This window comes from Nematostella vectensis, chromosome 3 (assembly GCF_932526225.1).
Source record: "Nematostella vectensis chromosome 3, jaNemVect1.1, whole genome shotgun sequence".
Taxonomy (NCBI): Eukaryota; Metazoa; Cnidaria; class Anthozoa; order Actiniaria; family Edwardsiidae; genus Nematostella; species Nematostella vectensis.
The window spans coordinates 13,505,500-13,529,155 of record NC_064036.1 but is presented as its reverse complement, the minus strand read 5'-3'; the positions used below and the strand labels follow the sequence as shown (position 1 = coordinate 13,529,155).

General features: G+C 39.5%; 4 protein-coding genes across 5 annotated transcripts in view; 2 read left to right on the top strand and 2 right to left on the bottom strand.

The window, feature by feature from the left end:
• Positions 1-217: 217 nt before the first annotated feature.
• Positions 218-2,230, top strand: LOC5518678 (prefoldin subunit 1). The gene is made up of 4 exons (XM_001638621.3): positions 218-316; positions 667-833; positions 1,645-1,729; positions 1,894-2,230. The coding sequence occupies exons 1-4, from the start codon at positions 284-286 to the stop codon at positions 1,969-1,971; spliced, it is 363 nt and encodes a 120-aa protein (XP_001638671.2). The 5' UTR covers positions 218-283; the 3' UTR covers positions 1,972-2,230.
• A 2,367-nt stretch (positions 2,231-4,597) lies between these two features.
• On the bottom strand, positions 4,598-9,020 carry LOC5518725 (kelch-like protein 2). Its single transcript, XM_001638555.3, has 5 exons — positions 8,741-9,020; positions 7,893-8,231; positions 6,923-7,195; positions 5,874-6,184; positions 4,598-5,658 (listed from the first exon to the last, which is right to left on the bottom strand). Exons 2-5 carry the CDS (start codon positions 8,226-8,228, stop codon positions 4,836-4,838), a joined length of 1,743 nt encoding a protein of 580 aa, XP_001638605.2. The 5' UTR covers positions 8,229-8,231; positions 8,741-9,020; the 3' UTR covers positions 4,598-4,835.
• Positions 9,021-9,267: 247 nt separating this feature from the next.
• LOC5518677 (DNA-directed RNA polymerase III subunit RPC2) overlaps positions 9,268-23,656 on the top strand; it is a 24,156-nt gene continuing 9,767 nt past the window's right edge. For both annotated transcript variants that reach the window (XR_007307449.1, XM_048725823.1), the window contains exons 1-26: positions 9,268-9,437; positions 9,548-9,580; positions 9,975-10,031; positions 10,104-10,168; positions 10,494-10,569; positions 10,644-10,712; positions 10,814-10,845; positions 12,062-12,153; positions 13,605-13,722; positions 13,967-14,048; positions 14,434-14,583; positions 15,001-15,111; positions 15,497-15,577; positions 16,162-16,218; positions 16,298-16,345; positions 16,666-16,716; positions 16,812-16,877; positions 17,188-17,238; positions 17,629-17,688; positions 17,915-18,004; positions 21,414-21,512; positions 22,026-22,089; positions 22,262-22,327; positions 22,701-22,749; positions 23,367-23,405; positions 23,492-23,566. Coding sequence is in view for 1 of the 2 variants with exons in the window: in XM_048725823.1 (XP_048581780.1) it covers positions 9,372-9,437; positions 9,548-9,580; positions 9,975-10,031; positions 10,104-10,168; positions 10,494-10,569; positions 10,644-10,712; positions 10,814-10,845; positions 12,062-12,153; positions 13,605-13,722; positions 13,967-14,048; positions 14,434-14,583; positions 15,001-15,111; positions 15,497-15,577; positions 16,162-16,218; positions 16,298-16,345; positions 16,666-16,716; positions 16,812-16,877; positions 17,188-17,238; positions 17,629-17,688; positions 17,915-18,004; positions 21,414-21,512; positions 22,026-22,089; positions 22,262-22,327; positions 22,701-22,749; positions 23,367-23,405; positions 23,492-23,566 (1,847 nt within the window). In the remaining variant the exon portion in view is untranslated. The remainder of the gene's footprint in view (positions 9,438-9,547; positions 9,581-9,974; positions 10,032-10,103; positions 10,169-10,493; positions 10,570-10,643; positions 10,713-10,813; positions 10,846-12,061; positions 12,154-13,604; positions 13,723-13,966; positions 14,049-14,433; positions 14,584-15,000; positions 15,112-15,496; positions 15,578-16,161; positions 16,219-16,297; positions 16,346-16,665; positions 16,717-16,811; positions 16,878-17,187; positions 17,239-17,628; positions 17,689-17,914; positions 18,005-21,413; positions 21,513-22,025; positions 22,090-22,261; positions 22,328-22,700; positions 22,750-23,366; positions 23,406-23,491; positions 23,567-23,656) is intronic.
• On the bottom strand, positions 18,227-19,567 carry LOC116602165 (D(2) dopamine receptor A-like). Its single transcript, XM_032363336.2, has one exon. The coding sequence runs from the start codon at positions 19,423-19,425 to the stop codon at positions 18,421-18,423; it is 1,005 nt and encodes a 334-aa protein (XP_032219227.1). The 5' UTR covers positions 19,426-19,567; the 3' UTR covers positions 18,227-18,420.

Genomic DNA, 23,656 nt, shown 5'->3' with positions numbered 1-23,656 from the left:
GCTAACAGCATGCACTGCGAGATTCTATTTTACGGATCGCTATCGACTTAAGCCATTTTGGCCGAAAAGTTTATGTGGCTCATCAAATAAGCTTTAAATTTTAGTTACTAAAAGGTTGTAGAAAATAATAAGTCGGAATGTGTTTTATTTTGATAATAGTGTCGTATTGAGGTTTATTATTGAAAAAAGCCAAGGCTAAGAGTCAGGTTAAGGTCAATATTTCTTCGGTAAAGACTCGGAAATATCAGCTGGTCAACCAAACCACGGGCGCATAGTAACAAAAATGGCGACCGCATTTGACCAAGAGCTGAGAAAGGTAGGAATAAAACCTCAATAAGTCCCTGATTTGATAACATTTTAATGCCAGCGCAATTATCTCGCTTATTACAAAAAGCTGGTTAATAGTTCAGCGAGGAACATTTTAAATACAGTATCAATGTTAGTACTGTGTGCTGTCGCTTGTCAAGGTGTGTTTAATGTTTAGGCTAAAACACCGAAAATTATGTTTCTTCTTAAAGGGTGTACTCGCTTATTATCTTGTACCCTTTCGTCATTATTTGATGTGCGCATCGACATCTTTTTTACATTGTACGATTTGTATTCCGGTTCGTTAACATTGCTATCCATTTCGCTTTGAAGGTTTTCACGTGTTTCATCTGTTTCTAGGCTTTCCAAGAATTGCAGTTGAAAGTTATCGACACTACTCAAAGAGTGAAGGTTGCAGAGGCACAAATAGAACAACTAAAGAGGACAAATCAGCATGCTAAGTTGACAGACCAGGAGCTTAGTACTTTACCTCTGGACACAAATACCTATGAGGCCGTTGGTCGAATGTGCGTTTCATTCTCTCCAGCACAAATTCACTCATTTTCTATTTACCTAATTTAATCCACTTCAGGCCATGGGCTTAGTACATTTACTCTGGACCCTGGCAATGTAGGGACACATTTTTCCTCGATGTTTCCCAGTTTTGCCACCACAGAAACATTGTTTCCGACAAATTTTGAAAACAAAGATGTCTCCACAGCTAGGTAGAATTATTTCATGTTTTCGAGCACGTGGAAACTTGTTTCCTAATGTTTCATGACCATTTGGCCACCCTTGGAAACATTTAGGAAACATGTTTCTACAATATTGTAGGCAGCATATCCTCGTTTGGCCAGGGCCATAAGCTACTTGGTTCATACTGTAGGAGAACTTACATACCAGGTACACATTTGTACCTTTTCTTTTTGTGTTCATGTCTTGTCCGTGGGCAAGCCCCTTTGCAAGGCCCCTAATATGTAGAACATCCAAGGGGAGTGGTCAGACATAAAATAGACATACATAAGGGGTCATTTTTCCATTCTATTGTACAATATTCTCCTTGACTCACTGGTTTACACAGCTTCTCTTCAAGCCTTTTGTGCATGCTAGATAACCTTCCTTCTAACACATGGTTCACATTGCACCCTCTGAGTAATGTCCATAATATGTAGAACACCTGATGATTCCACCACAAATTTGAAATTCATCTTTTGATTGAGTAAAACAATATTATCTAGACTCTGTCAATATTATCTAGAGACTGTATTAGTCTGACCTTCTTTATTGTTATCTAGGTATGGGCTATTTTGTCATGCAATTTTTGTTTTTGTTACACAGGTTTGTATTACAACCTGTAACTGATGTTAGATCAACAATAGCTGAAAAAGTCAAGGCAAATGAGGAAAAAATTAAAACTATTGAGGTTTGTTGTGCTATTTGATTTATTTTTAAATTCTATATTTATAACATTTCCACGGAAATATCAACTTTGTTTTTTTATACAATATGTTTTTTTTTTACATTTCTGATTGGCAATTGTTTGTTGCAGTTTGAATTTTTACATATGTGCCACTATTTTTTTCATAGGGAACCAAAGATTATCTCCAGAAGAGTGTAAAGGAGCAAGAAAACAACATCCGTGAAATGCTCATGCATCGAAAATAGTTGTGTAGTGTAGACTAGGGTGACATTGAAATGAGTCCAACTATTTCAGACAAAGGCTTGTTGATTTTGATGACACCCCTCTGTTGTTGATGGCAGGTCTGAAAGTGAAATACGTGTATTGGTATTGGTTCACTTTATTGACATTCTGTCACCCCCATCGTACTAAAAGACTGCTTGTTTTGAGATCCTGCAAAATCTGTACATTATAATCCCATCAACACCCTAGGGTGAAATATTTCATTAAAACAATGAGTGCCTTCTCCTTTTGTTCGTGCTCCTTGTTTTTATTCCCTCACTGCTAGCAGGGTAACTTCCTATACCTGGAAAGTTATTTTGAAGAAGATATTTGTAGTAAAGACATTCTCCTAAGCCTGCATCAATTGGACTCAAACTCAAGATTAAATAATATTATTGATTAAATGTGGAAACAGCGCCAACATTTTTGCTAATAAGAGTGTTTAACATTGCTGGACCAAGCACATGTGCTTTTTTCAAACCATATTGCAAGTTGCTGTGTATGAGACGCTATCAGACCTTGATCATACTCTCAAAGTTTTGTACCAACTCCTGATTTCGCCAATGGAGGATAAGTTTACTAAGCCCGACATGGACTGTATTCCTGGAGATTTCACTTTGTCTATCACATTTAGTGCTCTACAATCGCCCGAAGGGACATTCCTGGCGAAAGTGCATTAGAATTGCTCCATCACCACTAATATTGGGAAATGTGCTGAAGAACGATACTGCAGTTATTAGTGAGCAAAGATGGCTTAATTTCGGATCGGAGCACGACTTCTCCCTAAAAACGAGGAGAATTCATACTTTGAACATTTGAAAATTGCACTTCAAGCCTCATATCTCGAAGACGAATCCATTAGAAAAAATATTTTTTTATATGTTGGTTTACATAACATAAGGAACCTCTGTGCAAAAATTCAAGCTTACCGAAATTAACCAGACCTTATTTTGGGAAAACTTGCCATTTTTTTGTTCTGAAATATTGAATGGGTCAATTGGTTTGGACAGCTTATAATAGGGTCTTCTGCAATCTACCAAAGGCAATTGATGAATCACGGGGGATAAGCAAACTTCTACCTGAAGTAATCTGTCTAATAGAGGAACGTGCGACAAAGGAGAAAGTCATGCGTAGACTCAAGGAAGGCGTCAGTGTCATCCATATTGCCACGAGTGGCGATTCGAAATTAGGGAGGATCCTTCTCGCCCCAGAACCACGCCCACGTCATGAAATTGCACCCCCTGGAGACTTTATCGTGACAATGGAGGAAATCTACAAATGCAAAATCAACGCGCAGCTGGTCGTGCTCGCTTTCTGTAATAGGGCCACTGGTGAAACAATCGCCGAGGGCATTATGGGTCTGTCCAGAGCCATCCTTGCTGCAGGTGCACGTTCAGTGCTGGCCACTCTGTGGCAAATCAGCGTTGTAGCCACGACGTGTTTTATGGGACACTTTTATCGCCATCTTACCAGCGGACGAAGCACTGGCTCCAGCCTCCGGCAGACTAAAAGTGACATGATCGCCGCCAACGATAAGCACAGCCAACCTTACTACTGGGGCTCGTTTGCCTTATTTGGAGATGACATCTGTAAAGGAACAGATCTTTTGGACTTGCATTATTCCTGTCACTGAGATTTATTGCGTATTGATAACGTCACAATGTATTTTGACTCGGCACGAAGTGAAGTTTTCATTATTAATGAGACTTAAGGGATCGTGAAAAGCGAAACATTTTAAGACCGCGACTTTTTTCAGTTTAGTTCGTATTTGTTGTTACTTTTCACGTTGTTCAAACTGGAGCCAGAACGAAACGTTCAGCGAGGCTTCATTTCAATCTTCTTTTTAGAGTTCAGGTGCACCTATTTAAAACCGAATAAGGTTGCATTGGAGAATCCATGTGTCGTGGCCCGCAGTGGTTCATGGGAAACACATAAATGGCTGAATACTGACCTGAAAGCCATGTGAATATTTACAGGGCACATTAACAAGAATGTTACAGCTTTCGAGACCTAAGACCTACAAGTTTTGATTACGTTTGTTTGGTAATTCATTAAATACCAATGGAGCACTGCGGGTTACGACACAAGGATTCCCCCACGTATAGGTACGTATATAGATTTGACAAAGAAAAGCACAAACATTTCCCAGCTTTGCTGGTGCAGCTTGATTGACAACAGGACAAAGTAAATGTTGTTAGACTACTTCGAAGCGATATGACGGAAAAAAACATAACGACGTTTCCAATAAGCTCATTTCACATCAAATAAGGCGGAAAATTCCCCTAAGTACTTAGTGAGTAATATCAAACAAAATATCAAATGCGACTTTTTTTAAATTGATGCGCTTTTTTTAGTGTCATTGAAATTTGCGCAAGGATGATCAAGGAAAAAATTATCTAGCCAAACTCTGGGTATGTGCAAGGGAAAATCAGTCCGGAATACAAGGAACTGATGGCCATTGTAAGAAATTGTATCTTCTTTCTCCATCTCTTCGAAGTGCGCATGTTCAGGGGTTTTCCTTCATTTTCTTCGAAGCAGTATCCAACAAAACGTATTTAACAGCACAGAATTGTGGGCCCACTGCTAAACGAAGTAATCACATACACCAAATAGTCACTAATCACAGATTGTATTAGTGTATATAATATTTACAGTAAAATATTTTAAAACAATTTTGACAGGATAGGTGCTCAATATGTACACTGCTAGGCTCTTTATGGTAAATAATAAACAGGGCTCTGCATCAAGTTTTCATTCTGTCTGTACACAGATCGTTTCAAGTTGTTAAATCTGCACAGAATAAACTACGCCCTTACTAGACAACCTTACTACTGCACACGACACTTTGCTATGTATTGTTCGGTCTATCGATGACGGCCACGCCCGCGTAGCTACGCCCTATGCTCATGCAAGAGGGTAAAAGCCCCCACTGATCAGTCCGGGGGTTGTACACCTCAACCGAGGCTAGATTAGTAGACCCGTCATCTCCGCCCACGACGAACAGAAGCCCGTTTACCGACGCCACGCCCGCATTGCGCCGACACATACTCATTTCAGCAACAGGCTTCCACGTGTTCAAGTCCACATTAAAGCACTCGACGCTCTTACGTACATGGGGGCCATCGTGACCCCCTATCGCGTAAAGCACCCCATAGGCCACACCCACACCGGCCCCGCTCCGGCGGGTGCTCATCTCCGGGACAAGCGTCCATTCATTATTTGCAGGACTGTAACACTCGACTGAGCTGAGGCAGTGCCGTGACCCGCCGTCGTATCCCCCAACGGCGTACAACAATCCATTCAGCACTCCGACGCCGACGCTACTTCTTCGGGTGCTCATCGGTGCAATCGGCCTCCACTCGTTTAACTTCGGGTCGTAGACCTCGCACGTGTTAAGCCCGGTGGTCCCGTCAAAGCCGCCGATCGCGTACAGTAGCCCATTCAGTACGGCTGCGCCTAAAGTGCTCCGTCTCGCTTCCATGGACGCCGCAGGACGCCACTGATCCTTGATTGGGTCGTAACAATCGACAGTGCGCACACGCAAAGAGCCGTTGAAGCCCCCTACTGCGTACACTAGCCCGTCCAGCACAGACACTCCAGCACGGCAGCGGCGAGAGTTCATCTCCGCCACGGGATACCAGCGCTCGCCCTTGAAATCATAGCATTCCACGCTAGAAAAAAAAACAAAAACGGATTCAATAAGTCAAAAAGACAATATGCAATATATAGTAGATACCTGTTTTTAAAGAAAAAGATGATATGATGTCTTGTCCCTTTGATACTAAACCAAACAACCAGTAAAGATTTCTTTTTTTACATAAAACACAGCTCCATTTAAGGCGAGTCTTATACAGTAACTAAACAGTACAATTTCATACCATCATACCTGCGTATGGCTTTCGGGGCCTGCCCTCCAACAACAAACATGACTTTAGGCATTCCTATTGGTGTCCTGGGTCGTGTACGGGGTGTCTGTAACAGTGATCGCTGTTCGCTGGTAAGCAGATGGTACTTGAGGGCCTCAATGAGGAAGTCCTTACAAGCCACACTGTTTTTGATCATGAGTTCAGTCTCTACCCGGCTGACAAGGTATTCGCGCGAGAGTAGGGGTAAGCGAACATGCTCCATTAGAAGGGCGAGGCACTCGTGACGATGCTCTGGGTCATGACCAACCCATCTTACCACAGCCTCAAACACCTAGGGTGAGAGTTAAAGAAATTCAAATGGTGATCAGTATTGCATCTAATACGCACCCATCGTCATATTAATACATAAGTATGGTTAAATGCTTTATCTACATCTGAAATTTTAAGGAATCATTTTGAACCTCTTAGGCATAAGCCCATCTTAGCACAATTGAAAGCTGTTATTCTCATCACTGAAACGGGAAACTGCACTATAAAAGGGATAAGGACGCCCCCTTTTCACACCTCGAGGAGTTTGAAATCAAAAGCAACATGGCGGACTAACCGTTAGGCAGAGCGATAGACACAAATTTTCATTATAAAACTCTGAATAAGAAGTTCTTCGTTACAGACGTTACATTTGGAACACATTTTTAATTTTTATCTTGTCATATCTTAATTGTATTTAAGTGTTTAAATTATACTTGTGTTCTTTTAGTTGAGGCTATATATTCTTTGTTTGGAATACCTTTAACTTTGATATTTTTAAAAGATTTTGTGACTTTTTCTCACGTACAATGGGATCGCCACATTCTCTTATTGATTTCTGTTTGTTGTCATACTGAGAACAATGGGTTCCATGTATGATGCGCACCCCGTTTTTAGAGGGCAGTTTGGCAGTAAAAAAGTATGCATTATATGCCGGGAAATCGGTAATTTTTATAAATATTGGGCGTCACATGCCCCCAGTGCCCCACCCCCTGCTACGGCCCTGTGTCAGTGAATTATTCAAATTAAAGGGAAGACTGACCTTTTCCTCTGAAGGCACTGTCAACTGATCACTTGAGATAAGCTCAGCAACCTGCATGAATGGCAAGCCCAGGAACTCATCCCCTTGTACAACCTCACTGAAGTGCTGCTCTGCAAATATGTGTCCAGTACGCAGGAGGTCCGGGCAGGAGTGCATATCTGCAAAGGCCCTGATACCTAGGCAGTTTGAGGGATGGAGCTGAGCTTTCAAGAAGTCACAACATGCATCACGTACTTCATTCAGCTGAAGTAGATTTGCTGCTGGAAGTAACACCTGTTGATAAAGCCATTTGAAAAAATACTAAATAATAGATCTGCCTAAAAAACATCTGTGCCCAGGGTTGTCTTGGAAAGAGGCAACTGAGAAAACATATTTTAAGGCGAATTTGTCAATTTGAGCTCCCATACATTTTGTTCCAAAAAGGGCCCTCGTCTTTGATGTAACTGGTGTAAACATCAAATGACCTGATGAAACATCCAAACAATTATAATGTACTGTAGAATTTCAATAATAAGCAATATTAATACATTGTGCTCACTAAGTCGGTTCTGTCGGTTCTGTCGGTTCTTGTCTAAGAGCGCATGTTTGATACTAATCAGCTAGCTGAATTATTTATTTTATATATAAGGATCAAGGATCTCAGTAAATAGGAAAACAACAACATAACGAAAAAAGATAAGAAAATGGGAAATGGAGCTAGACCAACACCCACAGGCCATTTAAAAACAAATACTAATGTAAATTCAAGAAGTAAATTAAGTCTGTCATCTTAAATCCTTCATTCTTGCAAAAATATAGAAAACAACATCCATATTAAAAAAATCATACTGTGGATATCTTATCTTTATGGGGTTGAATATTAAAGATTTGCTTACTAAAAAGTTTGGACAAATACCCCACCAAATTTACATTAGTCAAATGTAAGACACTGATGAACAGGGCAAGGTAGGGATCCATGGTTTCAACCAACCTGCACATTGTCCTCAGTGACTTCAATCTCTGCTATATACACAAACTCAATCAGGAGTTCCAAAGCCAAGCTATCAATCTCTTTTAGTGTAACAACAGTCTGTCTACTCTCTGATAGTTCTCCAGTAAACATTGCAAAGAAGTAGGGACTTGACGAAGCCAGCACCACCCGATGCACAGGTATTTCTATGCTGCCCGCCTTGAGAACAACATCACAAAGCATGTTCTGTTGCCGCAAAGAGTTCATCACTTGGAATGCCTTGTTACAATGTTCATTGTTCTTGTATGGAGGCACAACCACTTTCTCTTCATTTGGGGATTCAATACTAGGATCCATCACCTATCAACATTTAATATTTGCAGATAATATTTGCTTTTTACACATTTCATAAGTATCAATGAATTTAATATTATTAATACAAAAGGTTCATGGTCAGAAGTACCAATTCTTGGGTTAGATAATTCGGTAGGTTGCCAAGATTGCAAAAATTGCAAAAGAAACTCGCGGAGATTAACCTTCGCTTCAGCAAAGAAAGCTTTAATAATTACTTAACCAGAAACTTATAGACTTCTGAAAAATCTGTCAAGACATGTTTGAGGTTTACAACGACTATAATGATTAACCCTAATACTAGGCGTAAGCTACAGTCGTTAAAATCAATAAGCTTATAAGTACTTCACTATGGCTGAATAGACTAAAATCTAGGCGTGATGTGAACAGGTTAGTGACACTAAAAACGAGCGGAAATAATAAAACAAAATGAATTAAGTTCCCCAATGTATTAAATATATATTTTTCGCCAAATAAAACTATACGTTTCTCTTTCCTTGTTCAATGCATTGCCCTACCTGTTCTTTTAAATCCTTGCCTGTAAGACTGACTTAATATCGGCTACAGACCCAAGAAGATAGACACAACACAACAACAACAACCAAGATGGCGGAAGAAACGAGATCAAGTTGAGAATGCCATATTTTCTCGATCAGTGAGGTCTTTCCTCTGAGAGTGTCTTATGAGAAGAAAGCGCAGTTTCTGTCTGCTATATTATCGGGATAGATGTGGACTTATTCGGTGTGCAAAATAAAATTATCTGAAACTGTTTCAGAAATGACACATCACCCATAGTGCATTGCGAGTAAGGGTGTGTGGAACAAACTTGTTGAACAATTACTTAGATCTCTCATAAAAAAAAAATAGTTCTCATATACAAAATCACTGGTAGATTCATCTGAAATTATAATATAAAATAAATAATTTTATGTCTACTTCTTAAATCATTTGCGTGGTTTCTTTCTCTTGGCTGTTAATACAGATAATCTGGTCTCCCTGTGCACGCGAGGGACTATGCACCTTATGGTGCATGGAACGCCTTACGAAATTGATAAAACCTCCAGGAGAAAAACAGATCCAAATCCTCGTAAAATCCTCATAAAAGTTTTCAAACTTATATAAAAAGAGCTTAATAGTAGCATTATAAAAATGGAAGACGAGAATGGAGATAACGAAGATGTAGAGGATCTATCAAAACCAGTGAAAACAGTAAAGGTTCGTATTTAGTCGGGGAAAAAGCATGCATGCTTTCTGTACTAAGTGACAGTGATGCCTTTGCTGTATGAGGTAATATTTTGTAATGCTTTTCCCGTCTGCTCTAATAGGACAAGTGGAAACTTCTCCCTGCTTTCCTGAAGGTATTTTAACATAAACATGTAATCTTAAGCAAGCAAAATGCAACAGTCACTTTCTGTATGGCTCATTTTTGGTGTTAGATAAGTAAGTTACTGTAACTTATGCATTGTGACTAATTTATACCTCTTGCTGTTTCATGGGAAGTAAGTTTTTTTATCACACTGAAGTGTTTTTGGTGACTCTATCACCAATGGAACCATTTAATAATCACCTTAAAAATATTGTTTACATTCCCCTACAGTCTCCCCCCCCCCCCCCCTCCCCGAAAAAAAGATAAATAACCAAATCAATCAAATAAAAAAAATTGCCTTGTTCTTTTATATTTTGAACAGTCATCATTGATGCCCAAATAAACCATTCTAAATGATATAAGTTATTTCTTTTTACCAATTTCAGGTGAAAGGTCTAGTGAAGCAGCACATTGATTCCTTCAACTATTTTATCAATGTAGAGGTGTGTGGCATTTTACTGCTTATTTTTGATTTAGTTGGTAATAAAATCTGATATAGAACACATCCATTCTAGATAAAGAAGATCTTAAAAGCCAATGAAAAGGTCACCACAGATGCTGACCCTGTCTGGTATCTAAAGTAAGTGAGAATGGGGGTGTTTATCAAGCAATAAAGAGAGGTGATTATAAATTTCCTTTTATTTTACTGGACCTCCCATTCAAGCTAGGTGTTCTAGCCCAAAAGCCCTGGGCAAACAGCAGCAACATTAAAACTCCCTCTAGCCTATAGTGCTACAGCTTTTTTGCTCCAACATAGGGCTAACGCTCGAAACGTCTGCGCCATTCACAGGAGGCCTTTAACATAGCTTTTCAACCTTGTGTTGATTTATACCTTGTATAGTGATACAGGTCGGCTATGCCTGTTTGAAGCTTAAATTTGTTTAGAGTTCTTTTACATCTTACAGATTTCTCAATATCTATGTTGGGACACCAGATGTAGAGGAATCCTTCAATATTACAAAGCCAATTTCCCCCCATGAGGTAAACAACATCATTTTATTTTCTTTATCTATCTTAATTTAATTCATCTTGGAGTTTTTATTGAATCTTTTTAGTGCCGCCTGCGTGATATGACATACTCAGCTCCCATCACGGTAGACATTGAATACACAAGGGGACATCAGGTCTGTATTGGTAACTACTTCCCACCCCTCCTCCCCCCTACAGTAGTATCTCTTTTTCTAAATACATGCATTTCTGATCTCTTGATTTCTTTGTTACCTAGAGAGTTGTCCGCCACAACCTGCCAATAGGAAGGTATAAGTACATATTATTAAACTATATTTCTTACCAAAGATAAGTTACTTTACAAAATTTTGTGGTTGATACAGTATTTGTTGTTGTAGCTGCGTTGATAAAGAATGTATAATTATAATGTTAGTATAAGTGGTGCTTTGTTTACTAAAGAAGAATTGGTGAATAGATTACACATGTATGTCTAATGTCATTGTGCATGTGCTGTTTGCTAAAAATTACTTTTTCACACAACTTGTCTCCATCTTATTACATACTTTCTTCTCATGGCAATTAATAGCCACATTCCCAACCTTTCCAGTGAAGGATTTCTAAAGACCACCACCCACGCAAGCATGGCAAAATGTGTTTTATCTACTACGAAAATAAATCACTTTGTTATGCAATGCGTCATCTGTGTTTGTTTTGTAAGGGGAGATATCAGATTATGAAGTGGATTATGTTTGTCAATAGGGTCTTTGTTCGTGTCATCAACCCGAAGATATTGGATACGCGTAGTGCCGGCACAAAGGGCAGACAAATAAATAATCCAAGCCCCACACCCCCAACAGTGCAACTGATAACCTCACCTTACAAAACAAACACACAATGACGCATTGCATAACAAAGTGGTTTATTTTTGTAGTAAATGAAACACATTCCGACATGCTCCCTTGCGCTACCCTAGACCTGTGTTTTACTCCCCCATCCCTCTTCAAGATCGGCAGATCAAAATGTTGACAGAGGTCTGCAATTTCCCCCTTAGCTCTAAAAGTTACCTTTCACACAACAGCTCTCAATTTAGATGTTGGTGTGGAAACTTTGAGAAAAGCATTTTTTTGTGGTGTTGGGCTATGCTGCATCCATTCAAAGGATGCCATTTGACCAGCTGCTATGTCCTGATCATTGTAGGAAGCTAAAATTGACATTCAAAAAATCATTCCCGCTGGATTTTGAGCAGATTACTCATAAAATCGATGCAGGGATAGTTCCATCCTTCTCCCAACACCTACCAGTGCCAGTGTTTTCATACTTCTAGAAGCCTGTGCTGTGACGTCATCCTTGAGTTATTACAGGACACACCACACACACACACACCAAAATGAGATTTTTTTGTCAATTGATTATTATTTGTTCCCTTGACCAATCTTTGTTGTTTTGTACCATAACTTTGTTGTTTTGTATTTTTGTAAGGTAAGTTTGAAAAAAAAAAACCTATCTTGATACTGTATATTTCTAGGATGCCAATTATGCTGCAGAGTTCAAACTGTGTGCTGACTGGGAAAAGTCCAGCTGAGATTGCAACCCTAAATGAATGTCCTATAGATCCAGGTGGGTTAGTTACCAATTGCTTTACCAAATGATTCCAATTTGTACAACAGACAACAATGTGTACTGTGGAATCTGTTGTATCGTGATGCTGCATTCCCCAAACATCGATTTGTTTTTGTTTTTTGGGATTTTCTGTTCCGCCAGTCAATTGCAGTTGCCTGGCTTTCTGTCGTGACACGGTCTGTTTTTTTTCCAGAGAATAGCCAGGAAAGTGCACAAAGCAAGACTTTGATTGGCTCAGAATACCAAAACAAATACCAATAACAAAACGATTACCAAAACAAATCATGTTTTTAAAACGAGGGTCGCCATACAAGGGATATGACAGTAAACAATATTCTTTATACACCAAGCTAAATATCATGTTTTAGAGTACACATCCATTCTATGAAATGTTTGCACTTTTTTTAATGTTTGATTGTACAATAATAATTTGTTTCTTTCTCCCATTGAAATAATAGAGTAACATGTACTGTATAAACAGTGACTGTGTGAAGCATTGTTCAGAAAAACAATATCGCTTCTCTCTCTTTCTTGGGAAAGTGTGACTATGGAGAATTTGTTTTGCCATTTACATAGTAGACTTGTGGCAGTTAGTCTGGTCAGCACTTCATTATTACTCTGTCCCTGGTCAGGCACATAGAAAAGGGAGTGTTCATTAAATGAATACACGGGGGTCAGTATATAACAGTTGGATTCATGGATAATAAACTATCAGTTAACAGGAATAAATGGAAATAAACTTCTTAATAGTGGTGGAGCAAATCCACAAAACGATGTACATACAATGTTTTATACAGTATTTTAGACATTATCCCTTTTATACAGAAAATTATTCTTAACAAAAACAAATGTAAAATGTATACTCCTTACAGGCATCCTTTGGCGCAGACCATGTGACTTTTAAAGGGGGTGGGGAAATTGAAAAAAAAAATCTCCTGCAAGCAACTGATTGAGGAAAAAAATCCCTGCACCTTTTTACCCAATTTTACATACAAGACAAATTATAAAATTATGAAGGCCAGAACCGAAAGTGGTGAAGAAGAGATGTCCGAATTTGAAATAATGATGAACTTGACTGGATCATCAACAGACAAGGAGGGCATTTCGCAGTATTCATTTTCCAGATTCCATTTTTGGTTATTGAGGTCGTTAAGGGGGGGCTCTGAAAATTTTGGGGTTCTGAAAGGGGTGAGGGCACCGAAAAAAAAGGGGGACTGAGTAAAAATCTTCACTCCCCCCTCAGTGTATTTAGTGAACTCTTTAAGGGTCAGTTTGAGGAGTGTGCACACCTCCCCCTGCCCCCACTGACCACCTAAAAGCAGTCTTCTCTTTTAAAAAACCACACGATTTTATAGAATTTGTTTTATACCTTGTTTTATATCTGTTCATATCTCTGGCTATGTGTCTGCTTAGTGTAATAGCTCATCATTATTAGCTTTGCTCGACAGGTGGTTACTTTGTGGTGAATGGGACAGAGAAAGTCATTTTGATTCAGGAGCAGCTTTCCAAGAACAGAATGATTGTCGACACCGACAGGAAGGGGAACATCTGTTGCTCAGTAACGAGGTACATGTTTACCTTATACTGTAATTCAAGTTATGTCTGGCTTTTCTATGTGCCATTGTAGGAATAGATTTTTCTTTAGAAAAGTGCATTAATCTAGAATACTCTCATATTTTCCTAGTTTATGTTGTTTGATATTTGATTTCATTTTTATTCTCTACCAACGTTTTTCATTTTTAATATGTCTATTGCATTTGCTTACCATTTAACTGTTTGTGTTGTTTCTTAAACTTTATCTAATTATCAGTTCCACTGCTGAGAGAAAGACAAAAACTGATATTATCACCAAAGGAGGGAAATTTTATGTGAAGCACAACACCCTATGTGAGGTATTGTATTTTTGTAAATTTTACTTTGACCCCCCCCCCCCCCTCCCTCCCTCCCTTTCGCCTTCTTACCATTTCTGATTGTGACCCCAAGATTGTTCAGCCAGATGGATGGGTTACATGAACAAAGGGGAGAAATTGTATCCTAGGCTGATGGTATTGCATCTAACCAGAGTTTTCACTCACACCTGTTTACCAGTTGAAATCTCTGATAGTGCTAATTCGATATTTAGACTCTCTTAGCTTGCAGTTTTCAAATTAGTAGAGAAGTACCCACAATGGTTTTGCTTTCATTTTTACCTTTTACATGCTTGCACGCAAGAACTTTAAACTCTGCACACTCAGGTATCCACATATCCAATATTATAGTAACTCCTATTCTGAACAGGACCTCCCAGTTGTCGTCATTTTCAAGGCCATGGGGCTAGAGAGTGAGCAAGAGATTGTGCAAATGATTGGATGCGAGGAAGAAGTTGTTTGTGCATTTGCTCCATCCCTTGAGGAGTGCCACAAACTCAACATCTTCACCAAATTACAGGTGGGGCATGCTGTCAACACATGGGAAAGTTGTGTGCAAACATGGCAGAGCCTCCCTTGGCTGACCATAATCAAAGGAATTGTGGATGAACTACACATTACCTCCAAGAATGATGTACAAACGATACCAGCATTCCCATGCCCATCAATGTGTTGGCTGTTTTTTTCAGCTTTGCTAGCGTTGTTTATACAAGGCCTTTAAAGAAATGCAAGTTTCAGGCATAATGTATCTGGGGTTTTCATTAGAAACAAAGTAATTGGAGAAGATGTGTATTGTTAGGAGGTTAAGGAAGGAATAGGCCTCTACAAAAACATCTTTCACTTTTTTGAGAGTTAGTGTCATTACTGTATCCTAAGTACTTTTTTTTATTATAACCCAAGTTTCACTGAAAGAATAACAAAAATCTTTGCTCTTAAGGCACTGCGTTACATGGGAAGTAAGGTTCGCCAACGAGCCACATGGAAATCAAGAAGCAAAATTGATGAGGCCAGAGAGCTTTTGGCTTCTGTGCTGCTGGCCCACATTCCAGTAAGTCCTTTGTTTATCATATTCTTTGTACCTTCTCTTGTGCCCTGTATTGTCCTAATAGTAGCTATGATAGTCATGCTACTGTAAGTGGTTAAGGAGGTGTACGCAGGCAGTGAGAAGCATGTGTATTGCCACCCAGATGTCCATGTTGCAATATTCAGTCATTGTTTCAAAGTGATTAAAACAGGCTCTGATTTTTGTTTTCTGTATCAATACCTTGTTATCCTAAGAATGAGCAACAACAAAAAGCTAAAATCTGAGGTATACAATTCACCTTTCACAGAATAAGTACTTTGAACTGGAAAAATGTGAGAAAGCTGTGGGACAAAGTTTTTCAGTCCTTTTGAAAGGCTTCAGTTTTACCGTACCTCTTTTTTTATTTAAGGTGATCAAGTACAACTATAGAGCAAAGTGTGTTTATTTGGCCCTCATGATCAGGAGGGTCATCCTGGCCTCAACAGACGAGGTTTGTATTAAACAAATACTGTTCTGCACATATTAGGGTGTATATACTGTACTGTATATTCTTATTGATTTGTTAGTTAGACTATGGGATTTTCCTATGATTATTACTTGTTTTTGCTACTGTATGTTTTAAATTTACAAAAATTGCCTCCGTGATGAGACCTGATTATACTGTTATACCTAAAGCTTATTATTTGATTACAAGCTTCCATGAACCTACTCTATCCTACCGAATAGGCATTGCTACAATGCTGGACAAAAACTAAAAAAGTCGGGTTTCTCGATTATCACTAATCAACTAGCTTTCTTCCCAAGACAATGTCACTGAAACCCCCTTCCCCCCTTTGTTGGATGTAACCATGCTCAAATTCTGAGAAAGACAGCCCGAGTTTAACAACATTGTACTGGGGAGAGGAGGGCGCGGGAGGTGTTATGTTGGATTCCATATGCAGTAAAAAAATCAAATAAAGGTGTCAACAGTTTTGTCCAGCATTGTAGTTTATAAATAGGAAGTGAGCACTCGCATCTGGACAGCAGATTCTTGAAGGCAAGTTAGAATTTGTAATGAGAAACTGTATATTGTAGGCCCAAGTTGATGACCGAGACTACTATGGCAACAAGCGTCTGGAGCTGGCAGGCCAGGTATGTGTTCATTGTAGTCTGGCATCAAAATTTGTCAAGGAGTATTCCAACAATTTTGTGAATGTTTATATTTATCTAGTTGCTCTCTCTGCTGTTTGAGGATCTCTTTAAACGATTCAGTAATGAGGTGAGTGTGTTTATGGCTTTGATCAGGTTAACACTACACAGTAGTAGCAGCAATAACAACAATGCCAACATCAACATCATAATCATCAACAACAACAACTACATGACATCAACAACGGCATCATCGTCATCAATCATCAACAACATCAACATCAACAACAACATAACAACAATAACAGCATCAGCAACAACTGCATAACTGAAAATCGCATAAAATATGATTTATAATCTCGAAGGTGTGAAAATGTTAGAAAGACATCTGCTCATTGTGAACAAGCGGGATTTTCCATAAGATTACACTGTCTCTACATTTTTTTACAGCTGAAGAAAATAGCTGATACGACTATCCCAAAACCTCAGAGAGCAGCTCAAGTATGTACAGTATAAAAAAAAATCATATCTTCAATCCCATGCTTTCTTTCATTGAACTTTAAAGTAAGAATGAAAAGGATTTTATCATTTTCTAGTTTGATATTGTCAAGCACATGAGGCAGGATCTGATCACCAATGGCTTGGTTCACGCTATCTCTTCAGTAAGTGCTTTTAAGACTCGTATCAAAATAACATGTTGAATAGTTAACCATTGTTCCAAGAATGCCCGAACATCAATTGCATAAACGATATCTGAGGAGGTTGTTCTTTTCTGCAGGTTTTTTTTTTTGCCTATCCGAAAAGGTAATTACCGGAGATTACTTTGTCCTGCCTCTCGCATTCCAGCAATGAGTTCTCGTGAACTATTCTCGGAAAACAGCTCGTGAAGCTCGTTGTACGACTTTGTCACGTCTATGTGAACATGCTTTACCATGTATGACTAAATTAATGTTGCAATCTCATCCTTTATAGGGCAACTGGGTAATCAAACGATTCAACATGAATCGTGCAGGAGTCACTCAGGTATACACACATGTTGCAAAGTAGATATGTTGCAACCTCCAATTGAGGTTGAAAATCTTTTAGTTTATGCAATTATACATCCTGATATCCTGGGCCTTGTTCATGCTAGAAAGCAAGTTAACACCTTTATCCAATCAAATGTCAGGATAGACGTATTTATTTCTGGGTTAGCGCTAACCTTTCAAAAAGACCTTTTTTATCCAGGATATAGGCGGAAGACAACACAAACTTTTAGCGGAGCTTTAAAGTCCTAATCACGGAGTTTACAACTTATTTAGTGAAGAGGTTCTTTTTTATAACCCTTCTCAAAATGAAACGTCCTCTTACTGATGGCCTTTCTAAACGACTGGCCTAGGCAGTGAGCTTAGTGTTCCATCATTAATCTGGCAGGTTCTATCCCGATTGTCATTTATCTCGGCACTAGGAATGATGACAAGAATTTCTAGTCAGGTAAGCCTCCCATTAAATATCGCACCCAACTAGTATGTATTTGTGTACTGTACATGGATCTTCAGCCTCCCAACCGCTTTACAAGTGAGACGTGTATCCTTTCTAGAATCAGCCGTAGACAAGGCTAGCCTTGACATTCGTCAAAAAAACACTAGGGTTAGGTTGGACTCCTCTGCTTTCCACAAGCCCACAACTAAAGATAATGTTATCTTCCTTTTATCTCTAGTTTGAGAAAACCCGCAAAGTTAGTGGCCCTCGGTCGTTGCAGCCCTCGCAATGGGGGATGCTGTGCCCCTCAGACACGCCCGAGGGGGAGGTTAGTATGCATGGAAAACATTCGCAAACAACCATGACAAAATGAGGTGTTTTGCTCCACCTCTAAAGAAAATAAACATCGTTTAAATCGCCTTAGGTTCATCTTAAGCAAATAGGAAACTGGGAGCGATAGCGTAGTGAAATGGATTGTGGGCGAAAATGCCTTGTATTTTTTTTTTCATCGATCTCTGGCGTGCTCAGCCATTTCTGTTTTTTTTTTTTCTTTTTTGGCTTGAATTTGCCAGTGTCGCCCATTTTATATGAATTTATGAACCTAATGAAACTGTTCAATAACGAGGCCATTTTTTCAAGCAAGAACGAGTCAAACGAAAATGCATAAAGCTTACATTCTTCGGAACTTTGAAAACTTTCCTAAAAACGTGCCCTCCGTCTTCGGTCTTGATAGACTATTAAGGGTCACGTTGGTCGCAGGGCCGAAGTATGTTTAATTCTCAGTATTTTGCCTGAAATACAGGAAGAAATCCTGCGAAATTCACTGCGGAATTCTCTGTTGAATAGCCCGTAGACTATCGGATTACATGCTGCAGTCAAGAATATTAAATAATCAAACATCACGTGAGACCATCTTGGCTGATAGGTACCCAGAGAATACAGGAGTGCTATAATGAACAGCGGAATCCAGAGAATGACAAAGACAATCAGCACAACCAGTACTGTTTTAGTTATATTGGCATCAGCTGCTCCATACTTGAATCCACGGGATGTGCTGTTCAGTGGTCTCGCAAGGGAAGGCGCAACAGCCACTACGTGGTTTTTTACCTTGCGGTAAACCTTCCAGTAACAGAGAGGGATAGTTATGGTAGGAATTAAGATGAACAGCGTTATCTTTGGTATACTAATAGCAGCTTGCATATTCGGGCTACGGAATCGTGGCATGCATATGAAGTGTGGACCGAACTGAAACTCGGCGCCAGCTAGTCTTGGAGATCCAGCCGTCATCAGTACACATGCAAAAAGCGAAGCAAACACGGACACTACAGCTGTTTTTGTCGAGAAGAACTTAACGAAAAAGGCTGGTTTCACCACCTTAAAATATCGACTGGCCGCTGTGAGCGAGACAAGCACAAGCGAAAATGCATTCCCAGCTAACTCAATGATCCCTTGCACGGTACAAACCACGTGACCATACGGCCACGAGCCCATGATAGCAGCGCCTATGGACAGCGGGCGGGACAGGACAGCAGCTGTCAAGTCCGTGATGGCCAGTGCCAGTATGTATATATGGGTGACTGTCCGTAGCGACCTGTTACGGTAGACCGCCAGACACACGAATACGTTGCCGATCACAGCGCACAAGTCGATGACAATAAAGAGTAGAGATTCTAACGCGATAGCTGCCACCGAGCGTTCTTGCGTCTTTGTAATCCAGTTCTCCAAATCTATCTTACTCTTACCATTCATTTTCGTCAATTAGATGTACCCAAATCACTTTTCTACTGCACTTTTCTTTGATCAGTGTTTACTGTTGTTCTAAGCTCAAATGCAATTGATCTGAGCCTGGGTACAGAAACTCCAGTCCACGTCCATACTTCGCGTCTCAAGGGCAGTAAACTTGTTTTCCCCGTGTTTTTCTGTTGAGATGCGCCCTCTGGCATCGGTCTTCCTCACTAGCATGGCTAGCGACTAACATACAGGATAAGAAGGTGCAAACCTAATGGCTGTCAAACCACTGGCGTCCACCGCTATATTCACCTGTCAGATACCCTTTTCCCAAGGAGTAACTTTTTAATAAAATTGATGTGTCCTTATCTGGCTTGTTCTGTGAATGCGATAACAGGAAACAAAAAGAATGACATTCCCAACTTTTATTATTTTAACGAAGGGAACCAAAATAAGACAGTGCTCAATATGATATGAAGTTTGAAATTGACTTACGCACGACCTTATTGTACGTAATTCGAGGCAAATCAGCTCAAAACAACAACTTCTTCTCGCAAAGACAAATGCGCAATTCATCGAGTTATTTGGAGTGGTTAGAATTGAGCTATGCATGTCATGCGGTTAGAATGAGTTAGATATTTGACATTACTCATTTTTTTTATCTTTTCCAATCTTCAATTTCAAATACTGGTGATAAATGCTCTCATGTTTGCGTTCATCAAAAATGTTTTTTTTTTTAATAAGTCGGCAAAAGCACATAAAGGTGTATATAAGACAAGGTAACGTCGTTTTTTTTATCAAAACGCATAATGAATATTAATGTTTTGAAGATTGTAGAAGTACACTTTTAATTCCAGAGTTAGACCTAACTAACTGGGCTACTCTACTCTTTGAGTATGCAATCATAACTAAATGAAAAATTTGTTTATTAGCCTTTTGAAGACAGACAGAAACTTACATTGAAATGAATCTGTCTCACTCGCGCACGAGCCTGTAGCTCATGTTACACAAGTAGTGCACTTTTTAATCTCTAAAATCTCGACATCTATGAAATAAATAAATTACTAAATGGAGAATGCTTGTGCGATATTTATGCACTCGTTGATGAGTTTGGATTGAAGCCATTCAAGAGCATCAAAAAAATATCGTTCGTCCAATCAGAATATTCACGCCTCTGATTTGCTGAGACCAGTGAACGAATGAAGATCTACTGAATACAGTCGTTTGACAAAAGGTTGTCATCAACCGGCTTTGCGACTACGCGACAAGCCCGCATGTAAGCATGGGTAAAAACCACTGAAGCGCTTAACTGCATATATTAGCCACTGCATAACTTCAGACTTAGACGGTGTACAGGTGTAGCAGTGGCTAATCTATGCAACTAGGCGCTTCGGTGGTTTTTACCCATGCTTACATGCGGGCTTGTCGCGTAGTCGCAAAGCCGTTTGATGACAACCTTTTGTCAAACGACTGTATGTTTTCAGTGAGTATTTCTCAGTATGTATATAATAAAAGAGAAAGCGTAACAGGAGCGTTGACTCAGCATTCTTGCTTCGTAATCCAGTTCTCGATTTTCCTTCTAATCTTGAAACATCCATCACCATTTATGAATGAATGGCCCAAATATTATTTTTTTTTTGCAATATTCAAGTTTCTGTTAACGCAGCTAACTGGCTCAGCCGGACAGGGTCTTTCAAAGTGGGGAAACTTCGGGGAACTTTTTGTGCTGAAACTTTGCTTCGTAGGTGAAATCCCCATTTGTTTATCGGCTGTGATGAATACTTTTTCACTGGGACTGCGCATCACCAGTGTGAGGACTACCTGAAAATATTTCTGGTTGGAACTTGAAACGGTTATAACAACTTCTTTCTTATAACTGAAAAAAAACATAAGATTATAAACGCCCCTTTCCATATGTTTTGTTTTTTTTTTTTTATACGAGAAGCCATCTTCCTGCTCGTGACAAATAGGGCCTTAAAACCTGATAGTCTTTCTGTTCGTTTTGTTAGGCTTGTGGACTTGTAAAGAACCTCGCTTTGATGACCCATATCACCACAGATCAAGATGAAGAGCCAATTGTCCGCCTTGCCTATAATCTTGGCGTGGAGGTGAGCACATGGTACTTTATCCGCCTTGCCTATAATCTTGGCGTGGAGGTGAGCACATGGTACTTTATCCGCCTTGCCTATAATCTTGGCGTGGAGGTGAGCACATGGTACTTTATCCGCCTTGCCTATAATCTTGGCGTGGAGGTGAGCACATGGTACTTTATCCGCCTTGCCTATAATCTTGGCGTGGAGGTGAGCACATGGTACTTTATCCGCCTTGCCTATAACGGTAGGCACGTGTGACTTTCCATATGGTCGAAAAGCTATACATCCTCAAACTATTGTGTTCTTCACTACGAGTGTGAGAAATATGCGAGCTCCTGACAATTATTTTCAATCCCCAGTACACCTTGCTTCCATGAACCCAATTTTAGATTCTTGTATATATTAATAAATTTATCAAAAGTGCTGGCAAATGAAATAATTTTAAGACTTCAACTGGAATCTTAAATTTAAGTAATAAAAAAGTGGTATTGATGTGCTTGAATAATGTGCATCGTTTTGCTTGTTCAGGATGTCAATCTTTTGTCCGGAGAAGAAACAAGCCACAGCTCTACCTACACAGTATTTCTTAACGGTAATAAAACATGATTTCCGGACAGCATTTCCAGTTAACTTGATCCTACTTGTTGTATTCATTGAGTTCGCTTGAATCGAGCGGTCGAGAGGAGATATTTTCAGCTGAGATGTTTCTTAGTGGACATTTACATTATCTGATCGGACATGGAATTTCTTCTCGTCCGTTTTAGGGGTCATCCTTGGTATCGTGAAGAACTACACGCGCCTGGTCCGCACCTTCAGACTGATGCGTAGAGGTGTGTAGTTATGTAATTACTACGGACCAATTATTTCAATGTAACTGTAGTGTATGTGCACTGCATCGCAGTCGAATGGTAGCTGAGTTACACAGGTTTTGCATGCAAGCCAAAGTTTGATCGCTTTCCATAGGACCTGGTACCTGGCATGACCTTATCATGAATAGACTACGACTCTGATACTAAAATATCGATTTTGCTCACTTTATGCTTGATGTTCGCGAACATCTGTTTACCGTTATAAGAAAAGGATGTGGATTATATAGTTATCATTGATAATGTAGTAGGACACCAACGATAACATAGGGTTGACATTTTCTGCTGGAAAACAGGAAACCATGCCGACATGATGTCTTGTGTCTTTCTTTTTCAGCGGGCTACATCAATGAATTCGTTTCGATTTGCCCTAACCACCAACACAAGTAAGCAGACTATTTTTAATTAGCTAGAGCAAAAGGGCTCTTCTCCCACTACACTCCAAGCAGTGACACAGCGGCGACTGCTTCCCCGCTTCTTCTTCTTCTTCTTCTTTTTTTTTATTTAACCCGCCTCCCCTGACATGAAGGAAAAACCCTGAATATTCGAAGAGATGAAGAAAGAAGATACAATTTCTTACAATGGCCATAATTTCCTTGTATTCCGGACTGCGTTTCACTTTTCAAAACACATATAACATGAGGCAGAAGTGCACATACCCAGATTTTGGCTTTTTAAGATTTTTCCTTGATCATCCTCGCGCCATGTATTGGCTCAGGGACCAAAAGCTCAAATTTCAATGACACTACAAAAAGTCGCATTTGATATTTTGATTGATATAACTCACTTAGTAATTAGGGGAATTTTACGCCTTATTTGATGTGAAATGAGCTTATTGGAAACGTCAAGCCATGTTTTTCCGTCATGTCGCCTCCCTTTTAACTTAAACCATAACCTGAAGATTTGCCACAAAATGTGTTGAACGGAGTACAAACTCTTGCATCCCGTTATCTAGTATGTAGAAAACTATATGACCCATTATCTCTGTTGATTTGTTTCTCAGGTTCGTCAATATCGCATCAGATGGCGGAAGAGTGTGCAGGTGTGTGTCATAGTGGTCACCCAGATCCATAGCTATTTTACCAACCTCTAATTTTCATTCATACTTTATTATTTCTATAATTCCAGGCCGTACATTATAGTTGAAGGCGGAAAACCCCGAGTCACGGACAGACACATCAAAGAACTCAACCAAGGTTTCAGGTAGATAAATATAAGAAGATAGTGTGGCACGTATTTCCTTCAGAAAAATATATCCTGCCCCCCATAAGGTATTCCACTTTTTTATATAAT